The 25,713-nt window shown below is 40.4% G+C and overlaps 1 protein-coding gene across 1 annotated transcript; it reads right to left on the bottom strand.

The window, feature by feature from the left end:
• Window positions 1–23,132: 23,132 nt before the first annotated feature.
• Window positions 23,133–24,622, bottom strand: LOC121080663. Its single transcript, XM_040578802.1, is given in 3 exon segments — window positions 23,133–23,611; window positions 23,614–23,986; window positions 24,422–24,622. Coding segments are annotated over 3 exon segments (1,053 nt in total).
• Window positions 24,623–25,713: the final 1,091 nt, after the last annotated feature.

Genomic DNA, 25,713 nt, shown 5'->3' with positions numbered 1-25,713 from the left:
ACTCTGAAGAATATGTCTTGACACTTAGTTGTTAGAAGTTACCTTCAACTCAATACAGAATAAAAGTGATGGTTTAAATTTTTCAAAACAATTAAGTAACTAAATGGAGACTAAAAGACAAATTAACAGAATAAGAAGAATCATCCTCAAGCTTCTAATCCCAAAATAAAATCTAGGAGTCTAGTGATATCAGCCTGACCAGCTGCAGAAGGATATGCAATCCACCTTTCTTCAACTCAATCCTTGTGCACCTGATACTCCCTCTGGTTGCTTGTACTGCAGACATTTATTTTAGTTGAAGAAACCCACTGAAGCCCCACATCTTCAGAACACACACCGTTTCTGGACTTCACTAGAAGGCAGTTTTAGTACTCCTCCCTCCAAGGGAGCATGAGCTTCCTGTTGCTGCACCTGTGTAGACAATCCCTGTGCTTGACTAGGTTTTTGCACATTATTAACCAATAGAAGAGTAAAATACTCTTCCCCACATTTAAATCACCAAAAAAAATCACAGTATTAAGCCTACCTATTTCCTATAAATATGAAAGTATTTGATAGAAGTCTTAAAAACAGCTGCCTCACTTTATACAAATAAAGGGTACTAAAGTAGGTGGCTCGTTTCTGATGTCTGCTCAAAACCACACATGATATCCACCACTTTAGGAAGATGGTAAGTTTGTGGAAGTTTTCAAAACACAAACAGGGTTTTGGTGTTTTGGGGTGGGGTGTTTTTTAGAAGAGGATATCATTTCACTGATGGCTTTACATAAACTTAAAATTGTATCAACCACCATTAGGTACAGTTTTTGGCAGTAGTAATCATCAAAAATAAATGAAAAAAACCTCACCCGTCAGGATGTTTGTTAGCACATTGGGGTGAATTAAGATTTACGAAAAAGTCAAATGATAGAATATTATAATAATTGGTGGCCATTGTATGTTTTGGAAGATCAGGAGAAGTGGTCAACTAATGGAACACTAAGTTATAATACTATATTGCAATTGATACTGTTTTGTAGGAAAGAGGGGAAATGGAATGAGGTACCGTATATAGATTTGTTCTTTTATCTGAAGCAATGAACGGATTGGTAAAAGCAGTGTAAATTGATCAGTCAGGATAATCTAGTAATAACATTAACCTCAGAGAACAGGAAAATTAAGTTGTTGTTCTGCTTGTGATATTGGCAAGAGATGTATTAGTACTGAGTACTGAGGGAGGATGAAATGGAATTGGAACTTGAAGTAGCCCCCCCCCAGGGAGAAATCGGGGGGAACCAGTATTAAGGATAGCTTAACCAGATAGTAGTAGTAGAAGGGAGAGGCAGAAGATCCATCAGAGGCAGGACCTTTGGGAATTTTATTCACCAGTATCTTGAAGAACTAGACAACAATCCCAATTAATAGCTCCTTTAAGACAGGGAGTAAGGCAGCAGGGGCCAGTGTATGTGAAAGTGCCGTTTTCTGTTATGGATTTGATGGCATGAAAACAGGCAGCAGGAATGTATAGGGAGGATCCAGAAAGAGTAGAAAGGGTTATAGAAACAATTATTAAAGACACAGAATCCTGATTTGAATGATATACAAGTGATATTAGATAATTTATTAGACAGTACAGAAAAACAGATGGTGTTTAAAAAAAACAAAAAACAAAAAACAACAACCAACAACCTGGAAAGGCACAGGCAGAAACTACACATACAAATGGTTTACTTACCAGAACACTGGAACAAAATTTTCCTACAGGAGACCCTCAATGGGATCCAAATGTACCAGAGAACAGGAGGAGGTTAAGTCAGTACCAAAAGTGGGTGCTGTATGGGGTGAAGCATGCAATGCCAAGAACTTTAAATTGGTCTGAATTATATGAGGTGAAACAAGACAAAAATGAATCACCCTCAGTGTTTTTAAAGAAACTGAAAGAAACAGCCAGAAAGGTTGGTGTTGGGGCTTTTGCTGTATTGAGTGATTATACTGAACTTTGAAGCAAGTGGAAAAATACTGAAGAAATAAGACGAGGGCACGATCAGAAAAGTGGAATGAAGAGGGAGGAACAAATTGCAGGTGCTTGCACAAAACCAGGGCCAGCAGGACGCGATAAGAGGAGCTGGGAAACAACAGAAAAGAGCCTACGTGCCTGAAAAAGTAGAAACAGAAATCTTGCCAATAAACAATTGTTAACCAATCATATTATTATACGCTTGTAAAATAGCCAATCATATTATCACACGCTTATAGAGTGCCTTATAAAAGTGTACCTGGTTTGTACAATAAACGGATCAGATCTTGAACTCCATGAGTATTTGAATCTGACTCCCGCTCGCCCGAAATGCCCGCAGCATCTGGTGACCCCGACGTGATCCGGTGAGGGTCAACAGGATCGGTCAAAAAGTCAGGAGGATTCGTTAAGGATCGTGTTACAAGCTGCGGAGCCGGCGAGGATCCTGCTGCCAGCGGAGAGAGAGCTGGGCGCCCGAAGAAAGGCGGAACGTGCACGGCTGACCGGTGAGTCAGGAAATTTAAGCAGGATGGGAATCACTGCATCAGTGGTGGAAAAAGCAATCGTAGACAGTTTGATGAAACTGGCAGAGAAAACTGAAACGCCAGTCTCACGGCAGGCAGTAATTTATCTGCTATGTTGGAGTCGCCGCCGTGGTTACCTTGCTTCTACGCAAGATGTATACAATAATGAAACATGGGAGAAAGTGGGAGAGGACTTGTGGGAATCTGTGCAAGTCGGGACTAAGGGGGTAAAGACTTTGGCTCGCACGTATCGGGCTGTACGGGGTATGGCCGCGCAGTTACACGGCGAGGTGCAAGTCGCTGCAGCTGTTAAAGCTGCAGTGCGGCCTCCCGGCGATCCTACTGCTCAGTCGGAGGAAGAGCCAGAGGGGCAACCTCCGTGTGAAAATCCCCCCGATTATACATCTAAAGCTTATCCAGTAATGACTACTGCTGAACGAATAGCGTGGGGATTAGATGATGAATTACCACCCTGGTGTCCTGATAAGGAACAAACGGCAAGCGGCAGACAGACATTAATACCGGCAATTGCGAGTACTGGATGTAAAACTGCTGGGGTGGGAACGGCACAGCTCCACCAGCTCCTAAATAACAGACTGCATTTTTTGAAGCATGTTTGTCTTTGCAAAGGTGAAAGTTGAGATCTGACTTCCTGACCAGTGTTAAAATGCACCATGGCCTCTGGCTACTTTAAGATGATTGTGTGACTTTGGACAAACCTGGTAGGAGCAATGCTGAAATCAAGTTGTAAGTTATATTTCATCCTGAGACTGATGTTTAATTTTGATATGGAGAAATAGTGTGAAATGGGGACAATGGACATCGATTGTGATTGTATATGTCTGCTCAAGGAATGTGGGTATGGTGACTAGTCATGGGTGCAGTGTCTGGTCACATAGGCACACAGCTTTGAGGAGACAACTACAGTTTTGGGGAGACGCCTGTCCTTCTTCCTCTAACAAAAGGGGCTATTTTAAAAAAAAAAAGAATGAGAAAAGGATGAGAGATATTCCAATGCTATCTAGAGGGAGGGAGTGCTAAGTTTCCTTGCTGGAGAAGATCGGATGGTCACAAGAACATGAATCACCTACAAACCTGCAAGACCACCACATTCCAGGAAACGGACTGATAAGCTAATTAACATACGAAGCGGGGTTTAGGTAACGAATATGTATAGGTGTTAATTGAATATTCATTTGTTTCATTGTATAAATGTGGGATGGTTCGTCACTTCGGGTATGCACGCTTGTGGAGGAGCGATCCCCCGTGCATCTGCGCGCAATAAACATACCTACTTTATAACTTTCGAGTTATAGAGTCAAATTCCGCACGTCAGTTTTGGCGAGCCAGGCAGGAGGATTTCTGCTCGGCTGAGGGACCAGCTGCGGAGCGGACGCTCCTAGGCACGCCCCGGGAGATTTCCTCCGAGGGGCCTCCTCTTCTCAGCTGTTCACCCGGGAGCAGAAGAGAACCCCTGGATCCGCGGATAAAACGGTATGTTTAGTAACGGGGCGGCTGGTGAGACGCACGGAGACGTCCGGCGCGCAGCGCAGGCCCCTGGAGGGAAAAAAAAAAAAAAAAAAAAAAAAAAAAGGGAAGCCTTTAGGTTGTCTTAAGAATTGGGGAATTCCTAGAATGTAATAACTGAAATAGCGCTCTGTGTCTTGTTTGTTCTATGTGTTGTCTTGTTACATGTTCAAAACTTGGAGTTATGAAATGTATGTTGAAAAATAATAATATTCTGGTAATTCGTGGCAAATAGCGGAAAACTTAACACTCTGCTTAAGACCAGGAAAAATGTGGTTTTTGTTTTTTGTTTGTTTTTTGGCAATTGTTCATTGAAATGCATACTTTGTGAACTGTCAGTGTTCCTAAAAGTTGTACATAAGTGCACGGTACCGTATAACATACTGCTTGTGTGACTGAGGGCTGCCTGGAGAGTGTGAATGGTGTGATTGAGATGCGCATTTTGATTTTCCGTGTATAGCTTAATTATTTTGACTGAGTGTGAGTGCAAGAGTGCTTGAGACATGCGTTTGAGTGCAATATGAGCAAGGAGCTCTATCCGTGTTTCCGACCTTGGGTGGCTAAGGCGACCGGAGAAAAAGTAATTAAAATTGTAAAATGGGAAATGGAAGGAGTAAGCCCTGTGAAAAATCGCCCTTGGGTTGTATATTAAAACATTGGAGTGATATCGTAGGACATGGTGGTACCGAAAATAGAAGGAAATGGATTAAATATTGTAATCAGTGGTGGCCTTTGTATAAATTGGGGAGTGATGCGAAATGGCCTCAGGAGGGAGGAACGTTAGATTATAACACTCTCCTGCAATTAATGTTGTTTCTGAGGAGAGAGGGAAAATGGGACGAAGTATCCACCGACAGCTGGAGGAGTTAAGAGATCGTATGCATCAAGTTAAAGAAGGTTCTTCAGGTATAGATGCGTGGTTTGCTTCTTTGGGCATTGGAGGGTGGTTGAGGGATTTACTGAAACAAGGTCTGTCTATATTGTTGTTTGTTACTCTTTTGTTACTTTTAGTGCCTTGCCTTTTACAATGTTTTCAGAGCTGTGTGGAACGCAGTATTAATGCTGTATTTAAAAAGAAAGGGGGAGGTGTTGGGGCTCTTGCTGTGTTGATATTGTTGTTTGTTATTCTTTTGTTACTTTTAGTGCCTTGCCTTTTACAATGTTTTCCAAAGCTGTATGGAATGCAGTATTAATGCTGTATTTAAAAAGAAAGGGGGAGGTGTTGGGGCTTTTGCTGTATTGAGTGATTATACTGAACTTTGAAGCAAGTGGAAATATACTGAAGAAATAAGACGAGGGCACGATCAGAACAGTGGAATGAAGAGGGAGGAACAAATTGCAGGTGCTTGCACAAAACCAGGGCCAGCAGGACGCGATAAGAGGAGCTGGGAAACAACAGAAAAGAGCCTATGTGCCTGAAAAAGTAGAAACAGAAATCTTGCCAATAAACAATTGTTAACCAATCATATTATTATACGCTTGTAAAATAGCCAATCATATTATCACACGCTTATAGAGTGCCTTATAAAAGTGTACCTGGTTTGTACAATAAACGGATCAGATCTTGAACTCCATGAGTATTTGAATCTGACTCCCGCTCGCCCGAAATGCCCGCAGCATCTGGTGACCCCGACGTGTGGATCGGTCGAAAAGTCAGGAGGATTCATTAAGGATCGTGTTACAAGCTGCGGAGCCGGCGAGGATCCTGCTGCCAGCGGAGAGAGAGCTGGGCGCCTGAAGAAAGGCGGAACGTGCACGGCTGACCGGTGAGTCAGGAAACTTAAGCAGGATGGGAATCACTGCATCAGTGGTGGAAAAAGCAATCGTAGACAGTTTGATGAAACTGGCAGAGAAAACTGAAACGCCAGTCTCACGGCAGGCAGTAATTTATCTGCTATGTTGGAGTCGCCGCCGTGGTTACCTTGCTTCTACGCAAGATGTATACAATAATGAAACATGGAAGAAAGTGGGAGAGAACTTGTGGGAATCTGTGCAAGTCGGGACTAAGGGGGTAAAGACTTTGGCTCGCACGTATCGGGCTGTACGGGGTATGGCTGCGCAGTTACACGGCGAGGTGCAAGTCGCTGCAGCTGTTAAAGCTGCAGTGCGGCCTCCCGGCGATCCTACTGCTCAGTCGGAGGAAGAGCCAGAGGGGCAACCTCCGTGTGAAAATCCCCCCGATTATACATCTAAAGCTTGTCCAGTAATGACTACTGCTGAACGAATAGCGTGGGGATTAGATGATGAATTACCACCCTGGTGTCCTGATAAGGAACAAACGGCAAGCGGCAGACAGACATTAATACCGGCAATTGCGAGTACTGGATGTAAAACTGCTGGGGTGGGAACGGCACAGCTCCACCAGCTCCTAAATAACAGACTGCATTTTTTGAAGCATGTTTGTCTTTGCAAAGGTGAAAGTTGAGATCTGACTTCCTGACCAGTGTTAAAATGCACCATGGCCTCTGGCTACTTTAAGATGATTGTGTGACTTTGGACAAACCTGGTAGGAGCAATGCTGAAATCAAGTTGTAAGTTATATTTCATCCTGAGACTGATGTTTAATTTTGATATGGAGAAATAGTGTGAAATGGGGACAATGGACATCGATTGTGATTGTATATGTCTGCTCAGGAATGTGGGTATGGTGACTGGTCATGGGTGCAGTGTCTGGTCACATAGGCACACAGCTTTGAGGAGACAACTACAGTTTTGGGGAGACGCCTGTCCTTCTTCCTCTAACAAAAGGGGCTATTTTAAAAAAAAAAAGAATGAGAAAAGGATGAGAGATATTCCAATGCTATCTAGAGGGAGGGAGTGCTAAGTTTCCTTGCTGGAGAAGATCAGATGGTCACAAGAACATGAATCACCTACAAACCTGCAAGACCACCACATTCCAGGAAACGGACTGATAAGCTAATTAACATACGAAGCGGGGTTTAGGTAACGAATATGTATAGGCGTTAATTGAATATTCATTTGTTTCATTGTATAAATGTGGGATGGTTCGTCACTTCGGGTATGTTAAAAGGGAAACAAGATGTATATAACTATCTGCTTTCTCTAGGAAAAACTAACTGTGCTTCGGAGTGTGATTGTGTGGAACAGACCTCTGTCTTTAGGAAATCCTGTACACTATTTTCAACTGGGAGATTACATTTATGTAAAGACCTGAACTTCTGAACCTCTCCAGGAATGTTGAAAAGGACCTTTCCAGGTGTTGCTAACTACATTCACCACCACCAAAATAGCTGAATCGGATGTGTGGATACTTTATACTAGACTGAAGAAAGCTCCACCAGCATGGAGGATTGTTAAAAGGGATGCTGAAACTTCAAAATTGACCCTGAAATATGACTAATTCTGAATGTCAGTTTGTAATACTTGTGGAATTAATATTGATTCGGGAATTATTGTTAGTGGGAACCTGGTCTGAGGCAAAAATTAGACAACATGAAGTGTCAAAAGGGTATGGAGACACAGATCTTAGGGAGAGGAAAATTAGAGATAAAAGACAAACAGAAACAGAACAATTGATGTATCTCCCAAAGAAAACTCAGGAAGAAAAATTAATGTTAAAATTAATCAAGGAGTTTGCCAATTTGCAAAATGTGTCATAGATTACAACTTGTTTACCGATACCAAGGGCAGTGGGTGAGCAAATTCCATGGGGAAATTTTTACTATAAATCTGACTAAATTAAAATATAAAATGAGACAATGACTTGTAAACAGAAACCTAGAGAGACTTAGGAATTATGAAAGGTTAAAGTTGGGGAAGAATCACCAGTATATTCAACCATTTAGGAATGTAAAGGACGATTTGTAGCAAAACCCAGATTATTTGAAAGTTTAGGAAATAAGGGATGGTGTCATTACCCTAAGATAGATACAACAAACACCAGTATATGGATAACAGAGGCAAAATATAAAAAGAATAACCAAATTCAATAAGGAAGAAAATAATTTGGGATTCGGTTTAGTCTATGCGGATATCTAAAAGATAGAGTGGACCACTGCTATATACATATGCCAAATGTGACTCAAGATGTGGAATATGATTTAAACTTATTGGAGAAAATAAAAACTGATACCCAAAAACTTAAAAAAAAAACATACAAGAAAATTGGATAGATAAAATTTTCACTGGACTGAGATGGAATTTGAGTTACTGGGTTAAATCATTGATTATCACTACATTAGTTTTGTTAATAATCTTTTTGACAATTTTTCTGATTTATTATTGTCTAAAGAAGCAAATAAACAGCAAGACTATCTTTAATCTGATGCTAATCCAGGTGGTAACCAGATGAAAAATGAGTGATTTAAGGCTCCCACTAGCACATAATAAGTACAAATAAATTGATAGATAAATTTTAAAAATAGGGATTAAAGTCTTGAGATGATTTTCAAAACTTTAAAAGGGGGGAAATGTTGCAGATTATTTTAAGATTTTACTGAATCTTTCTATTTTTTATGTTTATGGAACAGTTAGTTATAAGAGCATTTTGATTTTAAGGAGATAACCTCCATGTTAGAATTATGCTAGCAATTATTAACCAATGATGTATGGGTTGTTGTGCTGCTTGTTACCAGAGACTGTGTTACTTGAAGTCCCTATGCTATAGACCATAACACCCTTAGTCCTTATTCTCTAGACCATAACAAGAGCACCTAGGTTCTATTGTGTATAGGATGAGTTATTGGACAGCTTGGCAAGGCAGATATCCAGCCGTCCAATTTGGCAACAAAATTTACTTTTAAGGTGTCCTGAAGTGAACTACCTTCGTTATAATACTAAAGAACACATCCACAGGTCAAGAAGACCGTTGCCCAGGTGAAGACCTTTCCTCTGCGCAAGCGTAGTAACAGAAAAGGATGACACAACAAATATTACAATCATATGCAAATTACTAACCATCATTGTAACTGGGCGTGTACAACCTTGTAATTTTGTGTATAAATGCAACAGTGAAACCTACACAGGTGTGCTTGATTTGTGGAGATTCCACCCAGCACCCAGCGCTGCAATAAAGGAGTGCCTGCTTCTTAATACTACATTGGTTTTAAGAGGTTTGACTCCCGATTTTGGTGACACAATTGCTGGTGCCCACAGTCCTGCCTCCATGTGGCATATGAAGGCACAGACCCCATGTGAGATCCCCCATTGCATACATAAGTACCAGTTATATACAATTGCTTATCCACCCAAGTTCTGCCCTGGAATATGCCTACATGCAGCAAAGCACCTCTACAGTCAGTTCACACTCTACCAAGCTGTTTACTTCCTCCATGCTCATCTGAGGAGGTCTCTTCTTCCCCAGTACTTAAGATGTGGGAAGCTTTGGGCACATCCCTCATTACAGACAGGTGTGGCAAAATCACTCTGCAACCTGGCACCCAGACAATGAACAAAGCCTTTTCTCAGAAAGGGCCCTTACACCTCTATATGGTAGAAATGCATGAAAAATCACCAGATGCTTTTGAGAAGAAACAAAAAAAAAAAAAAAGAAACAGAAATGAGAAAACAAACCAAAGAAACTAGATGTGTGATGAAAACTTTAGCTCTGTTTCTAGGAGGACTGCTCTAAGACGAGAATTAGGGGTGAAGGTCTTACAATTTTTTTTGTAAATGTGCTGTTTATTACCTCTGATTTTTTGAACTGGAAGCAATCTGTCAGCTCTTATGGGGAAAACTCTGATGGAATGTACCAGCTTTTGGAAAACAGGGTCGTAAAGAAAGTCTGTCGGCTTTTTATGAGTGGTTGTGAGATAGCCAAAAAGTAGACGGATTTAAATCCAGATGAGGAAGCTAATAAAAAAAAAATTAACATGTTATTCATAGGAAAATCATCACAAGATGTAAGAAAAAGTTGCAGGTGGTTGATGGGGCAGGAGGAATGTTTATCTCAGTTGATAGAGATAGCATACAAAGTGTATAAGAACTGAGAGGGGAAAAAGGAGCAAAAAGCATTTCTATTGGCAGAAGCTATAACAGACTGGTACAGGTAACAGAGGGGAAGAGGAAGAATAGGAACAAGGTTGGGAAGAAATCCACACAGTCAAACACCCTTGGGACTGAATCACTGCTATATGCAGGAAAAATGGACATTGGAAGAGTGAGTGTCCTACTTGACTGGGAAAGAGTGAGTCAGGGGACTGGGGGAGAATATCGGTTTCCCCACCTGATCCCCTGGTTCCAGTGAAGTCCAGTAATGAGATTATTATTTATTATTATTATTATTATTATTATTATTATTATTATTATTATTATTATTATTATTATTATTATTATTATCATCATCATTATCATTATCATTATTATTTATACATAGTGGAGCAACTAATTCGGTAATTACTCATTTTAAAGGACCTTTAAGTAAAATGACAAACCCAATTGTAGGGGCAAAGGGAAAACAAATAATACAGCCTTTCTTAAAACCTATGTGTCCTGGTTTCAGCTGGGATAGAGTTAATTTTCTTCTTAGTACAGTGCTGTGTTTTGGATTTGGTATGAGAACAATGCTGATAAATGCACTGATGTTTTTAGTTGTTGCTGGGTAATGTTTATACTAAATCAAGGACTTTTCGGTTTCTTGGGCCCTGCCAGCGAGAGGGCTGGAGGGGCACAGGAAATTGTGAGGGGACACAGCCAGGAAAGGTGACCCAAGCTAGCCAAAGAGGTATTCCATACCATATGACATCATGCTGAGTATATAAACTGGGGGAAGAAGAAGGAAGGGGGAAACATCTGGCATTATGGCATTTGTCTTCCTGAGTAACCATTACACATGATGGAGCCCTGCTTTCCTGGGGATGGCCAAACACCTGCCTGCCAATGGAAAGTAGTGAATTAGTTCCTTGTTTTGCTTTGCTTGCATGTGCAGCTTTTGCTTTACCTATTAAATTGTTCTTATCTCAACCCTTGAGTTTTACATTCCTTTCTGATTCTCCTCCCCATCCCTCTGGGTGAGGGAGAGTGAGCATGCAGCTGCATGGTGCTTGGTTGCCAGTTGGGGTTAAACAATGACACTGTGGAATGCACAATTGGAAATACTAAATTAACTCATGAATTTCTATGTGCCAGAATGCCCCATCCCTTTATTAGAACAAGATTTATTATGCAAACTGAATGCTTGCATAACTTTCTCTGAGAATTCTGTACAGTTCCACATCCCACCTGATGTGGCATGGAAAGCACAGATTTGCTTGCTGACAGATAAAACTTCCAAGGAGCCTGAAGACAACATCCCAGACAGGGTATTGAATGCAGTAATTCCCTTGATTTGGGCATCTAAGAAACCAGGAAGAGCAAAGAATGTATCTCCTATTGAAATTGAGTTGAAACCTGTGCAAAATTGGTAAGGAAAAGACAATACCCTATCAAAATGGAAGCTAGGAAAGGGTTGGAACCAATAATTAGCACCTTCCTGGAACATGGGCTGTTGCAAGAATGCCAGTCTGAGTATAATACTCCTATATTACCTATAAATAAACCCGAGACTGATGAGTACAGGTTGCTCCAAGATTTAAGGGAAATAAATAGGATCACTGTAGATCAGGGGTCCTCAAACTTTTTAACCAGGGGGCCGGCACGCGGATGAAGTGGCAGGCAGTCATCTGCGGCTGCTTGGTTTCCCCCCCCAACCCCCAGCGGGGGGGGGAGGGGCGGGGACGGTCTGTAAATACCGGGGGCTGGATTGAGGACCCTGGGGGGCCGTATCCAGCCCACGGGCCCTAGTTTGAGGACCCCTGCTGTAGATGTTCATCCTGTGGTGCCAAATCCATAAATGCTTTTAACCACCATACCTGAGACAAATGTTTATTTTACAGTTCTGGATTTGAAAGATGCATACTTGTTGCTGAGCGGAGTCAGACCCTCTTTGCCTCTGAATGGGAGAACCTGACCACTGGAAAAAAAGTGCAGTCATGCTGGACTGTGCTCCCACAATGTTTCAAGAACAGTTCCACTGTTTGGTAATATATTGGCAAAGCAACTGGAGCCATGGCAAGGTAAATACAAAATTGATGGAATACATGAAATGCAGCAGGTGTCACTGGGAGTGTTAACTTTAGATGCTTGGTGATTTGAAGAGGCCAGTCACTTACTTTTCTAAAGAATTAAATGAAGTAGGTAAAGGCTGGCCTGCTTGTCTATGAGCTGTAGCTGCCACAGCATTGTTCCTCATGTAGTAACAGCCATTCTAGAACAGAAAGGACATCGCTGGATCTCTCCTAGTCAACTAGCAAGATACCAAGCTGTGTTGCTGGAACAAGATGACATCAGTTTTAAAACAGTAATCTTCCTGGACCCTGCCACCCTATTGCCCCTGCCAGAACAAGAACCTAAACTTAGGAAACTGACAGGCAGGTGCAGCAGCAAGAAGGGTGGCAATAAAAGGTTCAATACTAGGAACATGGATACCTGAAAGAAAAATGCATTTGGAATTACCAAAATATACAGAAAAGGAAGATAAATTGGCCGAGATACTAAAATGTTCCAAAAATTCTGAAGGATGATGGGTGACATCTGATCATCAAGTATTAATATTTATGAGAATGATGGAAAAGCTCATGCATAAAATGTATAATGAAACCCATTTGGGAACAGAAGCCTTAGTAGATAGTATGAAAAGATATACAGTAAGACCAAAAATGCATACCGTTGCAGACATCACTGTGAAGAAGTGCCAGATGTGCTGTATGAATAATCCTAAAATCCAAAAGAAACCACTGGGAGATGTGAAGAGAGAAATTGTTCCTGGGGAACACTGGCAAATAGATTTCTCTGAGTTACTGAGGTGCAATCAGTATTAGTATTTGCTTGTTTGAGTAGGTACTTTTTCAGGATGGCTGGAAGCTTTTCCTTGCCGTACCAGTCGGGCAAGAGAAGCTGTTAAGGTAATATTAAAAGAAATAATTCCTTGATTTGGGATTCCAGAAGGATTGTCCTCTGGTAATGGCAGAGATAGTCCAAGTAGTGTCCAAATTCCTCCAGTTTAAATGGGATTTGCACACCCATTGGAGACCACAATCTAGCAGGAAAATAGAAAGGACAAATCAAACAATTAAGAGACAGATAACAAAATTGTGCCAGGAAACTCATATGAAATGGTTTGAGGTATTTATTACCTGTGGTCCTAATGAGAATCAGAATTGCCCCTAGAACAAAGGAAGGGGAAAGCCCATTTGAAACTTTATACAGGAAACCATATCCAGTTAATAGCCTAACCACAAAAGAGAACCAAATGCATATTAAAGGTGAAGAAATGTTAAGGAGATATTTAATTTCTCTGTCACAAACATTACCCTCCTTACATAGATATGTAAATCAAAATACCTTCTTTGCCTTTGGATTCACCAGTACAACAGTTTCAACCAGGAGAGAGAATTGGTTTACCGCAAAAGTTGAAAAGATGAACCACTAAAAGAAAAATGGAAGAGACCATATACTGTTTTACTAATTACCCACACAGCAGTGACATTAGGAGTAGACTCCTGGATACATTATACCTGAGTGAAGAAAGCACCTATAACAAAACAGTGGACTGCTGAACGAACCAAGGACTGTACATTAAAATTTATTAAAGTTTGATGAACTGTACAAAGGATTCTGGAAAACCATATCTTGAATTAGGTTTTACTTGATAATTAATTTTGTATGCTAATAATAGTAATAAGTAGAAAAAAGAATAGTAGTAGTAATAGAGTGCATCTGGAAAAACATTAATTTTCTTGTAATGAGAAATGGTACTAGAAATTGCTATCCTTTGCTTAGTTATAGTGATAAAACAATGCAAAAACCCTGAGAGGCACCCATTAAAGGATCCTTGGAAGGAAAATATGCATTTTTAAACTAATACAGAAAAATATATAAATAGTTAAAATAACCAGTTACTGGGTCCGTACACATTTCCTAAAGTCCCAGAAAGAGGGCTTTCTAATGTATCTTAGAGGGAGAATTATGGAAAGATGCATCCTTTAATATAAGACAAGGAATAGAAGAACAGGAATGGGAAGTAACTACCCCTGATCTCCCAGCCCCAAAAGGAACAGGTAAATTAGATTGACATGCTGTTACTGTTGTCGATTTGTTAAAGAGTTGAGATCAATTGATTTTATTGGTTTGATTATCTGATTTTATAGAGTTATTTTATAGAATAGAAATATAGGAGGATAAAAATATCTGTTGAAGAAAGGTATGATTATTTAGTAAAAGTAGTTGTGAGACCCTTTGTACATTTTGTACTAAGGCCAGAAGAATGGGTTGGAATCATTGTTGAAGCTTAAGTAATAATTTAGGGTTTGAAAGGTTTCTTTGTATCTAACTAGTCTTCTGTATAAAGAAAGTATATTGAGATGTCAGAATGTAGGATTAATGGGAACTGGGGAGAGTCGACTGGAACAGCTTGTAGGTGCCTGCCAAGAAACCGTGAACTTTAGTAAAAGGTAACTCCGGCAGGGGGAGATCGCGACCACCGACTCATATACCACCTACCCAAATCGAAATCGTACCCCAGACCCATTTCTGGACCTTTCTAAGCTCTACTGCGCAGAATCGGATATGGGAGGAGAATATGTTAATGATTTTTGGGAAATGTTATGATTATGCATGAATACTTAATGAATATGTATGATAAGTATTATATATGGTGTTTGATTTTGAGACCTGGCATGCGTTGATCGTGAGAGGACTCGCTCACGCACCCGGCCGTCAATAAAGAAGTGTCTGCTTATCTACATCACATTGGTGTCGATAAGTTCTTCATTCCGAGATTTCAGTAACAGTTTTGGCGACCCAGATGGGACCTCGCTGAAGGAGACCGGAGGAGTCGGGGACCTGATCGGTTCCAGCCGGCACCGAGGATTTCTCGGGGATACTCATCGATCCCCGATCCGTAAGGCTCTTCGCGACGTTCCCTGGATATTTGGTAAGACACTTCTTTTTTTAATTGTATTAAGTGGGTGGGAGTCCCACTAAAGTAAGTAAGTGCACTAGAGAAAGTGGGGGGGAGTCCCACTATAATAAGTGTGTGGTAAGGAGTGGGTTGGAGTCCCACCAGTGGGTTGGAGTCCTACTGAGTAAGTCTGCCTGTCAGACGCGGTGAAAGACCTGCGCAGGGTAGGACTAGGAGTCTGCCTGTCAGACGCGGTGAAAGCTGCGCAGGGTTGGACTAAAAGGATCCTTGTGGAAGTGGAAGCCTAGGCGTCTGCCCGTAAGACATAAGCGAAAGCTATTGCAGGGTTGGACAAAAGTGGAAACAAGAGAAACTATATGCTATAGTGTTCTCTAAGGTAGTGCCTCTAACAAAAAGTTAGAAGAAGTTTTTGTGCTTGTGGTTTTGTGTTTGTGTATTAAGAAGAAAATTAAGAGGTATAATATTGTGTTATATGTTTGTTTAAAGTAACTGTGGGAAAGTGTGAGTGTGGCTGTAAGGGTGAGACGTGCAATTGAGCACGAAAGCGAGTGTGGAGTGTGGATCCGCGGATCGGAGTGACAGAGTTGAATAATTGTGTATTGTACTGTGAGTAATTACACCATGGCAACTAAGTTAACTCGGTTGTTTAAAAGTAAAAGCATGGGTAATCTTGCTGTAAATGACAAAATCCCAAAAAATTCTTTGTTGGGATGTTTATTGGCACATTGGGGAAATTTACAGGATGATCTGCAAAAGAGCCAGATGACTGAGTATTGTAATAATTTGAGTATTGTAATAATTGGTGGCCTTTGTATATATTGGATGATCAGGAAAAGTGGCCCACGAATGGGACACTGAATTATAACACTATTTTGCAGTTAATGCTGTATTGTAAAAGAGAAGGGAAATGGAATAAAATGCCAGATGTGGATTTGTTTATTTTATTTAAGACAAAGAAAGGATTGGCAGGATGAATGTAAGCTAACTATTAGAGATAATTTGGTAATGGCTATAATTTTTGATAATAAGAAAGTGGGAAAAAAAATGTTTAAATTGTGAGGTTGGGAGTGGATACAGGAGCGACATTTTTTTATTAAATACCTGAAAAGGAAAAACTGGAACAAAAACAGGCCATTCTTGCAACCCCTGGATTTGAAATTTGGAAATAAGATAATTATACATGAATTTTTGTATGTACCAGAATGTCCGATACCCTTCTTAGGAAGAGATTTGTTATCCAAATTAAATGCACAGATTGTTTTTGACGAAGGAGAACTTTTCTTGAAAATACCTGAGTCAAAAACGGGAGAAATCTTGATGATACAAGAAAAGGTAAAGGAACAAGAAATTCCACCGGAGGTGGATTTGGCAGTGATCCCTTCTGTATGGGAAACAAATATTACTGGTAAATCGAAACTAGCAGAACCTGTTAAAATAGATTTGAAGGAAGGTGCAGGAACAGTGAGAATTAAACAATATCTAATCAAATCAGAAGTGAGACAGGAATTGAAGAAATTGATTGATAAATTTTTGGAGTATAAAATTTTGGAAGAATGTGAATCTGAGTATAATACTCCTATTTTACCAGCCAGAAAACCCTCGGGTGAATATAGGCTGGTGCAAGACTTGAGAGCAGTATATCAAATAGTTAAGGATATTTATACTGTAGTAGCAAACCCTTATACACTGTTAACAGCGTTAAGGGAGACTTATCAGTGGTTTACAGTGCTTGATTTAAAAGATGCTTTCTTTTGTATACCTTTGGAAAGGGAAACCAGAAAACTGTTTGCTTTTGAATGGGAAAATCCTCAAACCGGGCGAAAGATGCAGTTGACATGGACTAGATTACCCCAAGGATTTAAAAACAGTCCAACTATTTTTGGAAATCAATTAGCTAAAGAACTTGAAATCTGGAAACAGGATAAATCAAGACCTGGGCATTTACTATTACGATATGTGGATGACATATTGATTGCTGCAGAAGAAAGACTTACCTGTATACAGGTGACTATTGATCTCTTGAATTTTCTGGGACTAAATGGATACAAAGTGTCCAGGAAGAAAGCCCAGATAGCCTGCCAGACTGTGATATATCTGGGCTTTGAGATTTTAAAAGGACAACGGCAATTAGGAAAAGATCGCAAAGAAGCTATTTGTGGTATACCTGAGCCGAGAAATATTCATGAACTCAGAGCATTTTTGGGAATGACTGGGTGGTGTCGCCTTTGGATTATGAACTATGGGCTAATATCTAAACCACTGTATGAGGCCCAAAATAATTTTCCCTTTGTATGGGGCCCACAACAACAAAAGGCTTTTGTAGAATTGAAACGTGCCTTAATGTCTGCACCTGTTTTGGGACTGCCGGATCTAACCAAAGATTTCCAGTTGTTTGTTCATGAAAGGCAACACCTGGCACTGGGAGTACTAACCCAGAAGATGGGAAGCTGGAAACGACCAGTCGGATACTTCTCTAAACAACTGGACACAGTGAGTAAAGGGTGGCCAAACTGCCTTCGAGCAGTGGCCGCAACAGTGATGCTCATACAAGAAGCTCGGAAATTGACTTTGGGAAGAACAATAACAGTCTATGTCCCACACATGGTGATAACTGTTTTAGAACAGAAGGGGGGACATTGGCTGTCTCCCAGCCGAATGATGAAGTACCAGGTGGTATTGACTGAACAAGATGATGTGATTCTAAAAACGACTAACCTGGTAAATCCTGCAGTGTTTTTAAGTTCCATACAGGAAGAAGGACAACTAGAACATGATTGTTTGGCTACCATCGAGTATGTTTATTCCAGTCGTGAGGATTTGAAAGATGTACCATTGGAGCAACCAGACTGGGAATTGTATACTGACGGAAGCAGTTTTATGGAACAAGAAGTCCGATATGCCGGATATGCGGTAACAACAGACAGCAGAGTTGTAGAAGCAGGAACATTGGCGAGTACCACATCAGCACAAAAAGCGGAACTCATTGCTTTAATCCGGGCCTTAGAGCTTAGCAAAGACAAGAAAGTAAATATCTGGACTGACTCAAAATATGCCTTTGGGGTAGTGCATGTCCATGGAGCTTTGTGGAAAGAGAGGGGGTTATTGTCCTCTCAAGGATCAAACATTAAGCATCAAACAGAAATTTTACAATTATTGCAAGCAGTTCAAAAACCAGATCAAGTAGCAATTATGCACTGTAAAGCACATTAGATTGGGAATATAAAAATAATAATTGGAAATAATTTAGCTGATAAAATAGCAAAGAAGGTAGCAAAGAGACAAACATCGCAAATGGCAATAATTCCTTCTAAAACAGTAACCCTTCCTAGGGAAAAACCGAAATATTCAGAGGAAGATGACAAATTAGGTCATTTATTAAATGCTAAGAAAAACTTAGCTGGATGGTGGATAACTCCTAATGGACAGGTAGTAATTCCCCCTCTTTTAATGAGAGAGATAATTCAAGCAAAGCACCAAGAATGTCATTGGGGGGCAGAAGCTTTAGTAACATCTTTACAAAAACAAGTGGTATCAGTTAAGATGTTGGGAATAGCTAAAATGATAACTGCAAAGTGTGAAGTATGTTTGAAAAATAATCCAATGATTAAGAAAAAGGTTCAAATGGGTAGACTGAAATCTGGTGTAGAACCTGGAGATTATTGGCAAGTAGATTTTTCAGAATTACCCAGACAAAATGGGTATCGGTACATTCTGGTAGGGGTTGATACTTTTACAGGATGGCCAGAAGCCCTTCCCTGTCGCACTACACAAGCAAAAGAAGTGGTGAAGTGGTTATTACAGGAAATAATTCCGAGATTTGGAGTTCCTATTGGAATTTCTTCTGACAGAGGTCCACACTTTGTGGCTGAAGTAGTACAAAGTGTTAGCAAAGTATTAGGTATTAATTGAGATTTACATGCCTCTTGGAGACCACAGTTTAGTGGGAAAGTGGAAAGGATGAATCAAACTTTGAAACGACAAATAAGCAAGATTTGTCAAGAAACCAGTTTAAAGTGGTCTCAGGCACTTTCATTGGCATTATTATGTATCAGGGTACAGCCAAAGAGTGGAACCTCAGTCAGTCCTTATGAATTGTTATATGGAAAACCATATGAGTCTCTAGAACCAAATCTAAACATACATGTAAAAGGAAAACAAGATGTGTATAACTATTTGTTTTTTCTAAGGAAAACTTTGGCTGTGATTTAGAGTGTAGTAATTTGGAATAGACCTTTATCCCTGGAAAATTCAGTGCATGATTTCCAACCAGGAGACTATGTCTATGTGAAGACTTGGACCTCTGAACCTTTGCAGGAGCGCTGGAGAGGACCTTTCCCAGATACTGCTAACCACTTTTACAGCTATCAAAATTGCAGAATCGGATGCTTGGATACATTATACTCGAGTGAAGAAAGCACCATGAAGAAAGCATCTACTCTGTGGAAGATTGCTAATCGTGACCCAGAGACTTAAAAATTGACTTTGAAACATGTCTAATTTTTTATATCAGGTTATGATTGGTTTTGGATTTTCTTTTGGTTGGTAATGTTGGTGGGATCATGGGATGGCTTGGTGGACAGGAACAAAAGACAAATAGAAACAGAACAAGTGATTGACATTCCCAAACAAATGGCTGAGGAAGATTTGATGGTAAGATTGATTAAAGAATTTGCCAATTTATAAAACATCACGCAGATCACTGCTTGTTTACCAATACCGAGGGCAGTAGGTGAATCTATTCCATGGGGAATCTTAACCATGAATTTGACCAAATTGGAATATGGAAATGAGACTGTGGATTGTAAACAAGAACCTAGAGAAACTTGGGAATTGCAAAAGGTTAAAGTTGGAGAAGAATCACCAGTATATTCAACTATGTGGGAATGTAAAGGACGATTTGTAGCTAAACCAGGATTAGAGGGAGATGCAGGGAACAAAGGATGGTGTTATTATCCTAAAATGGCTACAACAAACATCAGTGTATGGGTAACCGAGACAAAATGTGAGAAAAAGAATCGAACCATACAGGAAAAGGAAATAGTTTGGGATTCAGTTTGGTCTATGACCTTATATTCCCATTTTTAGTATATAGCAAGAACTTTTTGGTGTTTTACCTGGGAGGGAAAAGTTTTTTTCAGTATTACCCTGGGTCAATGATAGGTCAACTTCATTGGGAGAGAAGGAAAATAAAATAGTGCCATGGTGGAAATGTGAAAAAGTGTATGATTGCAGTAATGCAGACTTAGTAATCCAAAGAATTCCTCCGCTGGCCGCTGCTTTGAAATATGGTTGTTTTTGTCGAGGTCTTAAGAATATTCTCAATTTAACCAGTACTTTTACAGTCAGAAGAGGAACTTTGTTTAGTTGTAGAAAATCTACTATTCGAAGTCCTGGACATTTAGTTTGGGCATTAAGTGATGGAACCTGGACCACACATTTACCATTAGATGGTAAGGTGAAACAAATTACTTTAGGCATGCCAACATTGTGTCCAATTTGGAAGAAATCACCATTTAAAGGATCCTTAGAGAATTTAGAATTGAAATGAATAAAGAGATCTGAGATAAATGATGATATTTGGAATGAACCATTTATAGGAGTGAAAACTGTTTGGGCACTTGAATCACTTTTAAATCCTATAGCTTCATATAGGAACAGAGCATGGCTTTATAAGTTAACTGGTCAAGTGGAAAAATTAGCAAACTTTAACAAAAAGGGGTTTAAGGAATTGAATATATAATTACAGGCAACCTCCAGAATGACTTTACAAATAGAATGGCACTAGATATGCTCCTACTTAAAGAACATGGAGTGTGTGGATATCTCAGGGATAAACTGGACCACTGTTGTATCCACATTCCAAATGTCACTCAGGATGTGGAACAAGATCTAGACCTATTAGGAAAAATTGAAAAAGAAACTGAAGCAATTCAAAAGGATATGTCAGAAGATTGGCTTGGTAAAATTTTTAGCAAACTGGGATGGAATTTGAGCTCTTGGATAAAATCTATAATTAAAACTTGGTTTCTGTTACTAATTGTCTTTTGATGAGCATGCTAGTATATGCATGTCTGAAGAAACAGTTTACCAATAGAATTGCAGTGAATCGTATGATTATGAGAGAAGTACCAACTATTTTATCAAGACATGATCCGTCACCAAAATATGTTGAAACAAATGACATGTAAATAGTGTGAAAGTATTGAAATAATGATTTTCAACACTTTCAAAGGGGGGAAATGTTGTCGATTTGTTAAAGAGTTGAGATCAATTGATTTTATTGGTTTGATTATCTGATTTTATAGAGTTATTTTATAGAATAGAAATATAGGAGGATAAAAATATCTGTTGAAGAAAGGTATGATTATTTAGTAAAAGTAGTTGTGAGACCCTTTGTACATTTTGTACTAAGGCCAGAAGAATGGGTTGGAATCATTGTTGAAGCTTAAGTAATAATTTAGGGTTTGAAAGGTTTCTTTGTATCTAACTAGTCTTCTGTATAAAGAAAGTATATTGAGATGTCAGAATGTAGGATTAATGGGAACTGGGGAGAGTCGACTGGAACAGCTTGTAGGTGCCTGCCAAGAAACCGTGAACTTTAGTAAAAGGTAACTCCGGCAGGGGGAGATCGCGACCACCGACTCATATACCACCTACCCAAATCGTACCCCAGACCCATTTCTGGACCTTTCTAAGTTTTATTGCGCAGAATCGGATATGGGAGGAGAATATGTTAATGATTTTTGGGAAATGTTATGATTATGCATGAATAGTTAATGAATATGTATGATAAGTATTATATATGGTGTTTGATTTTGAGACCTGGCGTGCGTTGATCGTGAGAGGACTCGCTCACGCACCCGGCCATCAATAAAGAAGTGTCTGCTTATCTACATCACATTGGTGTCGATAAGTTCTTCATTCCGAGATTTCGGTGACATTACCATCTAAGGGGGTGTGTGTACCAAAGTGGTAGAATATCTACTGACCTTAATAAGATTTAGAAACAAACTAAAGTTTTACATGAGATACAAAAGAATGACATTACTGTCACCAAAATCGGGAGTCAAACCTCTTAACACCAATGTAGCATTAAGAAGCAGGCACTCCTTTATTGCAGCGCTGAGTGCTGGGTGGAATCTCCACAAATCAAGCACACCTGTGTAGGTTTCACTGTTGCATTTATACACAAAATTACAAGGTTGTACACTCCCAGTTGCAATGATGGTTAGTAATTTACGTATACTTGTAATATTTGTTGTGTCATCCTTTTCTGTTACTACGCTTGCGCAGAGGAAGGGTCTTCACCTGAGCAAGGGTCTTCTTGACCTGTGGATGTGTTCTTTAGTATTATAACGAAGGTAGTTCACTTCAGGACACCTTAAAAGTAAGTTTTGTTGCCAAATTGGATGGCTGGATATCTGCCTTGCCAAACTATCCAATAACTCATCCTATACACAATAGAACCTAGGTGCTCTGGTTATAGTCTAGAGAGTGAGGGTTAAGGTTATTATGGTCTATAGCATAGGGACTTCAAGTAACAGTCTTGGATAACAAGCAGCATAGCTAACATGGAGATTAACTCTTTAAAATCAAAATGCTCTTATAGCTAACCTTTTCTCAAACAAACACAAAATACAGAAAGATTTAGCAAAATTTTAAGACAATCTGCAACAGATGAAGTCAAAATTCCACGTTGCTCCGCCTCACTCCACATCAGAGTGGTGATTTGTGCCCCTGTGTTAATTAAAAGGTTATTGTTTTTTTTCCGTGGCCCTACAGCCATGTAATCATTAAATCCCCTCTCAAATTTAAGGTGACTTGCCTTATAAACATTCACTCTCCATTCCCCCACTCACCTTCAGAGGATGGAGGGTCTAGTTTCCCTTTGCCCTCTTTACTTCATCAGCTTTTCCCCCGATGCTTATTGATGGTGGGGCACTAGAGGTTGGCTCAAAACTAACTTTGTGCCCTGACCATATCTGTACAAGTTTCTCCAATTTCTGGGTGGGGACCCCATCCATTAGGTCCTGGGGAATACCTCTCTGGAGCCGCAGTTGCCACCATTCCTGTCGACTTAGGGGTCTCCCTCTCCCAGGATCAGTAAATCGGACCAATTTCGAATCCTGACTTCTCTGAACCAGCGCTGACCATCCCTCAGCTTTTCCTATAGTTCGTACGACTCTCGTTTCGGGTCTTTGCAGGATCCAGCAACAGGACCATATTTTCTCCCAAAATTAATTAGCTCTTGGGCAACTTCCCCCCATGTAACTCTATCTGCTACGGGGGTATTTTGTATCTTCCCCTGTAGCTGGATCCCAATGAATTTTAAAGAATCAGGAATTCCTCGAATTAGAAGAGTCATCCATTCTGGGTCCACAGGCATCATTATTGGAGAGCCCTGGTGAGATTCAAGCCTTCTGTCATACATCATCTGCAGACAAGCTGCCTTTTGTACAATTTCTACTAGCTGATCCATCGTACCTTTTATGGCTACGGGGTCTCCCCTCTCCAAAGGGTTCAGTTCCCCAGCCCAATACGCTTCCCTCTGTGTTAATGACCATGGGGTCTGATGGTTGCTGGTAGTTAAAAACACACCGGGACCCCAGTATCTTTCTGCTTCCTTCTCTGACAACAAAAAAAGTGTCCTGACAAGGACACTTTCCAAACATATTCTGTTTTGGATTCCTTTGGAGTCCTTGCAAAATCCTTCCTTAATTTTGCTAACTCTGTCACTGTGAACAGAGCCTCTTTAGTAACAATTTGGGGACAAGTGTCATTGTCTGTCTTATATAAATACTCAGTCTTGACTAGGGGATACATGTGAGGAGGGGTTTCTGCTGCCTCTTTTGCTCTCTGTAAATCCCCCTGGGGATGTATTTGCCTAATCCTTCTCTCTGTTAACTTCGACTCTACCTCTCCAAAGGAGTCACTTTCTTTCCACAATTCTTCTCTTAATGTCTCTTTTAGAAAAGCATTCTGGTTTCTTTCCTCCTCTAATAGCTGTTTGGTCTCTTCTAACTGCTCTCATAGTGTTTTAACTGCCGTTTTCAAGGAATCTACCATGGCATCATCTTGACACAGTCTTTGCCTCCTATCTTCCACAGTTACAGCCAAACTTGCTCCTAAAATGGCACAAATTATGGATTTTCCTTTTCCAGGCCTAACTTTAGCCTCCTTCTGCAATATCATGATCCTATCCACTATACTCTGTGATTGGAACCAGTGATTTTTTTGCCTATTCTCACCCTTGGGGAGCCAGGCAAGCATGATAGGTTCCCAAAAAGTCATCCCAGTTTATAGAAATCTCTGCCCCATAATTCGGTGGTGAAAACATCACGAACATTTGTAGATGTGTGGGCACTCATTTCACCAAAGAGGGGTTATTTTGTCCTGAGAGGGCCTCACTGTAAATTCTTTACTACTGTTCCCCCTCCTCACTCTCAGAGGTCACACCATTAAACTTCTTTGGAGACTCATCTCTTGTTCAATTCTATCACTTTGTCCTTCTCTGGCTGTTTTCCTTGTGGACAAGCAGAACCACGGATCCAGACTCTGCACTTGCTTCATACCAAGGTCCATCTCAGACACACGCACACATAAGAGTCTTTCATAAAGCACCTGGGCACTTTCTATTTCACTGAGAATCCTGTCCATGATGCCAATTAAAATGTCTCTCATGCCAGTCCAAGACCGGAGCGAGGTTCTGCTTGTATTCTCAGTAACAGGATTAAGACTCAAAATGGAGTCAAGAAACTTTATTTGCCTGAGAACAGGTTTGCAAATGCAAAGGAGAGAGAGTGGGAGATAAAGAGAGAAAGGAGGGAAAGAAAGAAGGAAAGAATGAAAGAGTTCACAGCAATAGCTACCACCCCAGAGCTGCAGCGTCCCAACAGTCTGATTCATTTCAAAGACCAGTGAGGGAACGTTCCGTCTGATGTTGGTTGGTTCCGTTCTTTTATAGGGTTGTCACGATACTGTCAGGTGGTTCTCAGAGGTCTCCAGGCCCCTCAATCTCCACGACCTGGGTGCATGCACAGGGGTTTGGTTAAGTTTCTCAGGATTAGCTCCCCCCCGTTGCTCCATGGTGTCAGTTGGTGGGTTTCCTGCCTTAACAATGTTGAGATAGTCCTCTGCTGTGGCAATGGTGTGACTTTCCTGCCATATTAATGTTGAGACAAACATCTTCTGTGGTGATGGTGGTTCTCACCGGCGCAGTCTCTTACAGCACTGCATATCCATCTTGATGTTTTCCATTCTGGACAAAACTACTTTCATCAGTAAAAAGTTCATAGTCAGGATTCTCCAAGGGCTCATCCCTCAAATCCAGACGACTGGCATATACTTGTTCTATGGTTTGCAGATAGTCATGGATCAAAGGTTCATCTGATGTAGATGTCAGAAATAGGGCTGGGTTGGTAGAGCTAGTTGTCTTTAATTTGACGTCATCTTGTTCCACTAAGACCACCTGATATTTGAGCATCTGGCTAGGGAAGAGCCAATGCTCCCCTTTTTGTTCTAGTACAGCACTCACAGCATTGGGAACATATACTATGATTTTCTGTCCCAGTGTCAGTTTCCTGGCTTCTTAAATCAGTAGTACTGTGGCGGCTATGGCCCTCAGGCATCCTGGCCATCCCTGACTCACTTGATCCAGTTGTTTGGAGAAATATCCTACAGGTCTTCTAATTTCTCCAACCTTTTTGGCTAACACCCCTAATGATAGATGTTGTCCCTCATGCATAAAC

This window comes from Falco naumanni, chromosome W (genome assembly GCF_017639655.2).
Source record: "Falco naumanni isolate bFalNau1 chromosome W, bFalNau1.pat, whole genome shotgun sequence".
In the NCBI taxonomy this organism is placed as follows: Eukaryota; Metazoa; Chordata; class Aves; order Falconiformes; family Falconidae; genus Falco; species Falco naumanni.
The sequence above is the reverse complement of the archived record's forward strand: the minus strand, read 5'-3'. Positions and strand labels throughout refer to the sequence as shown.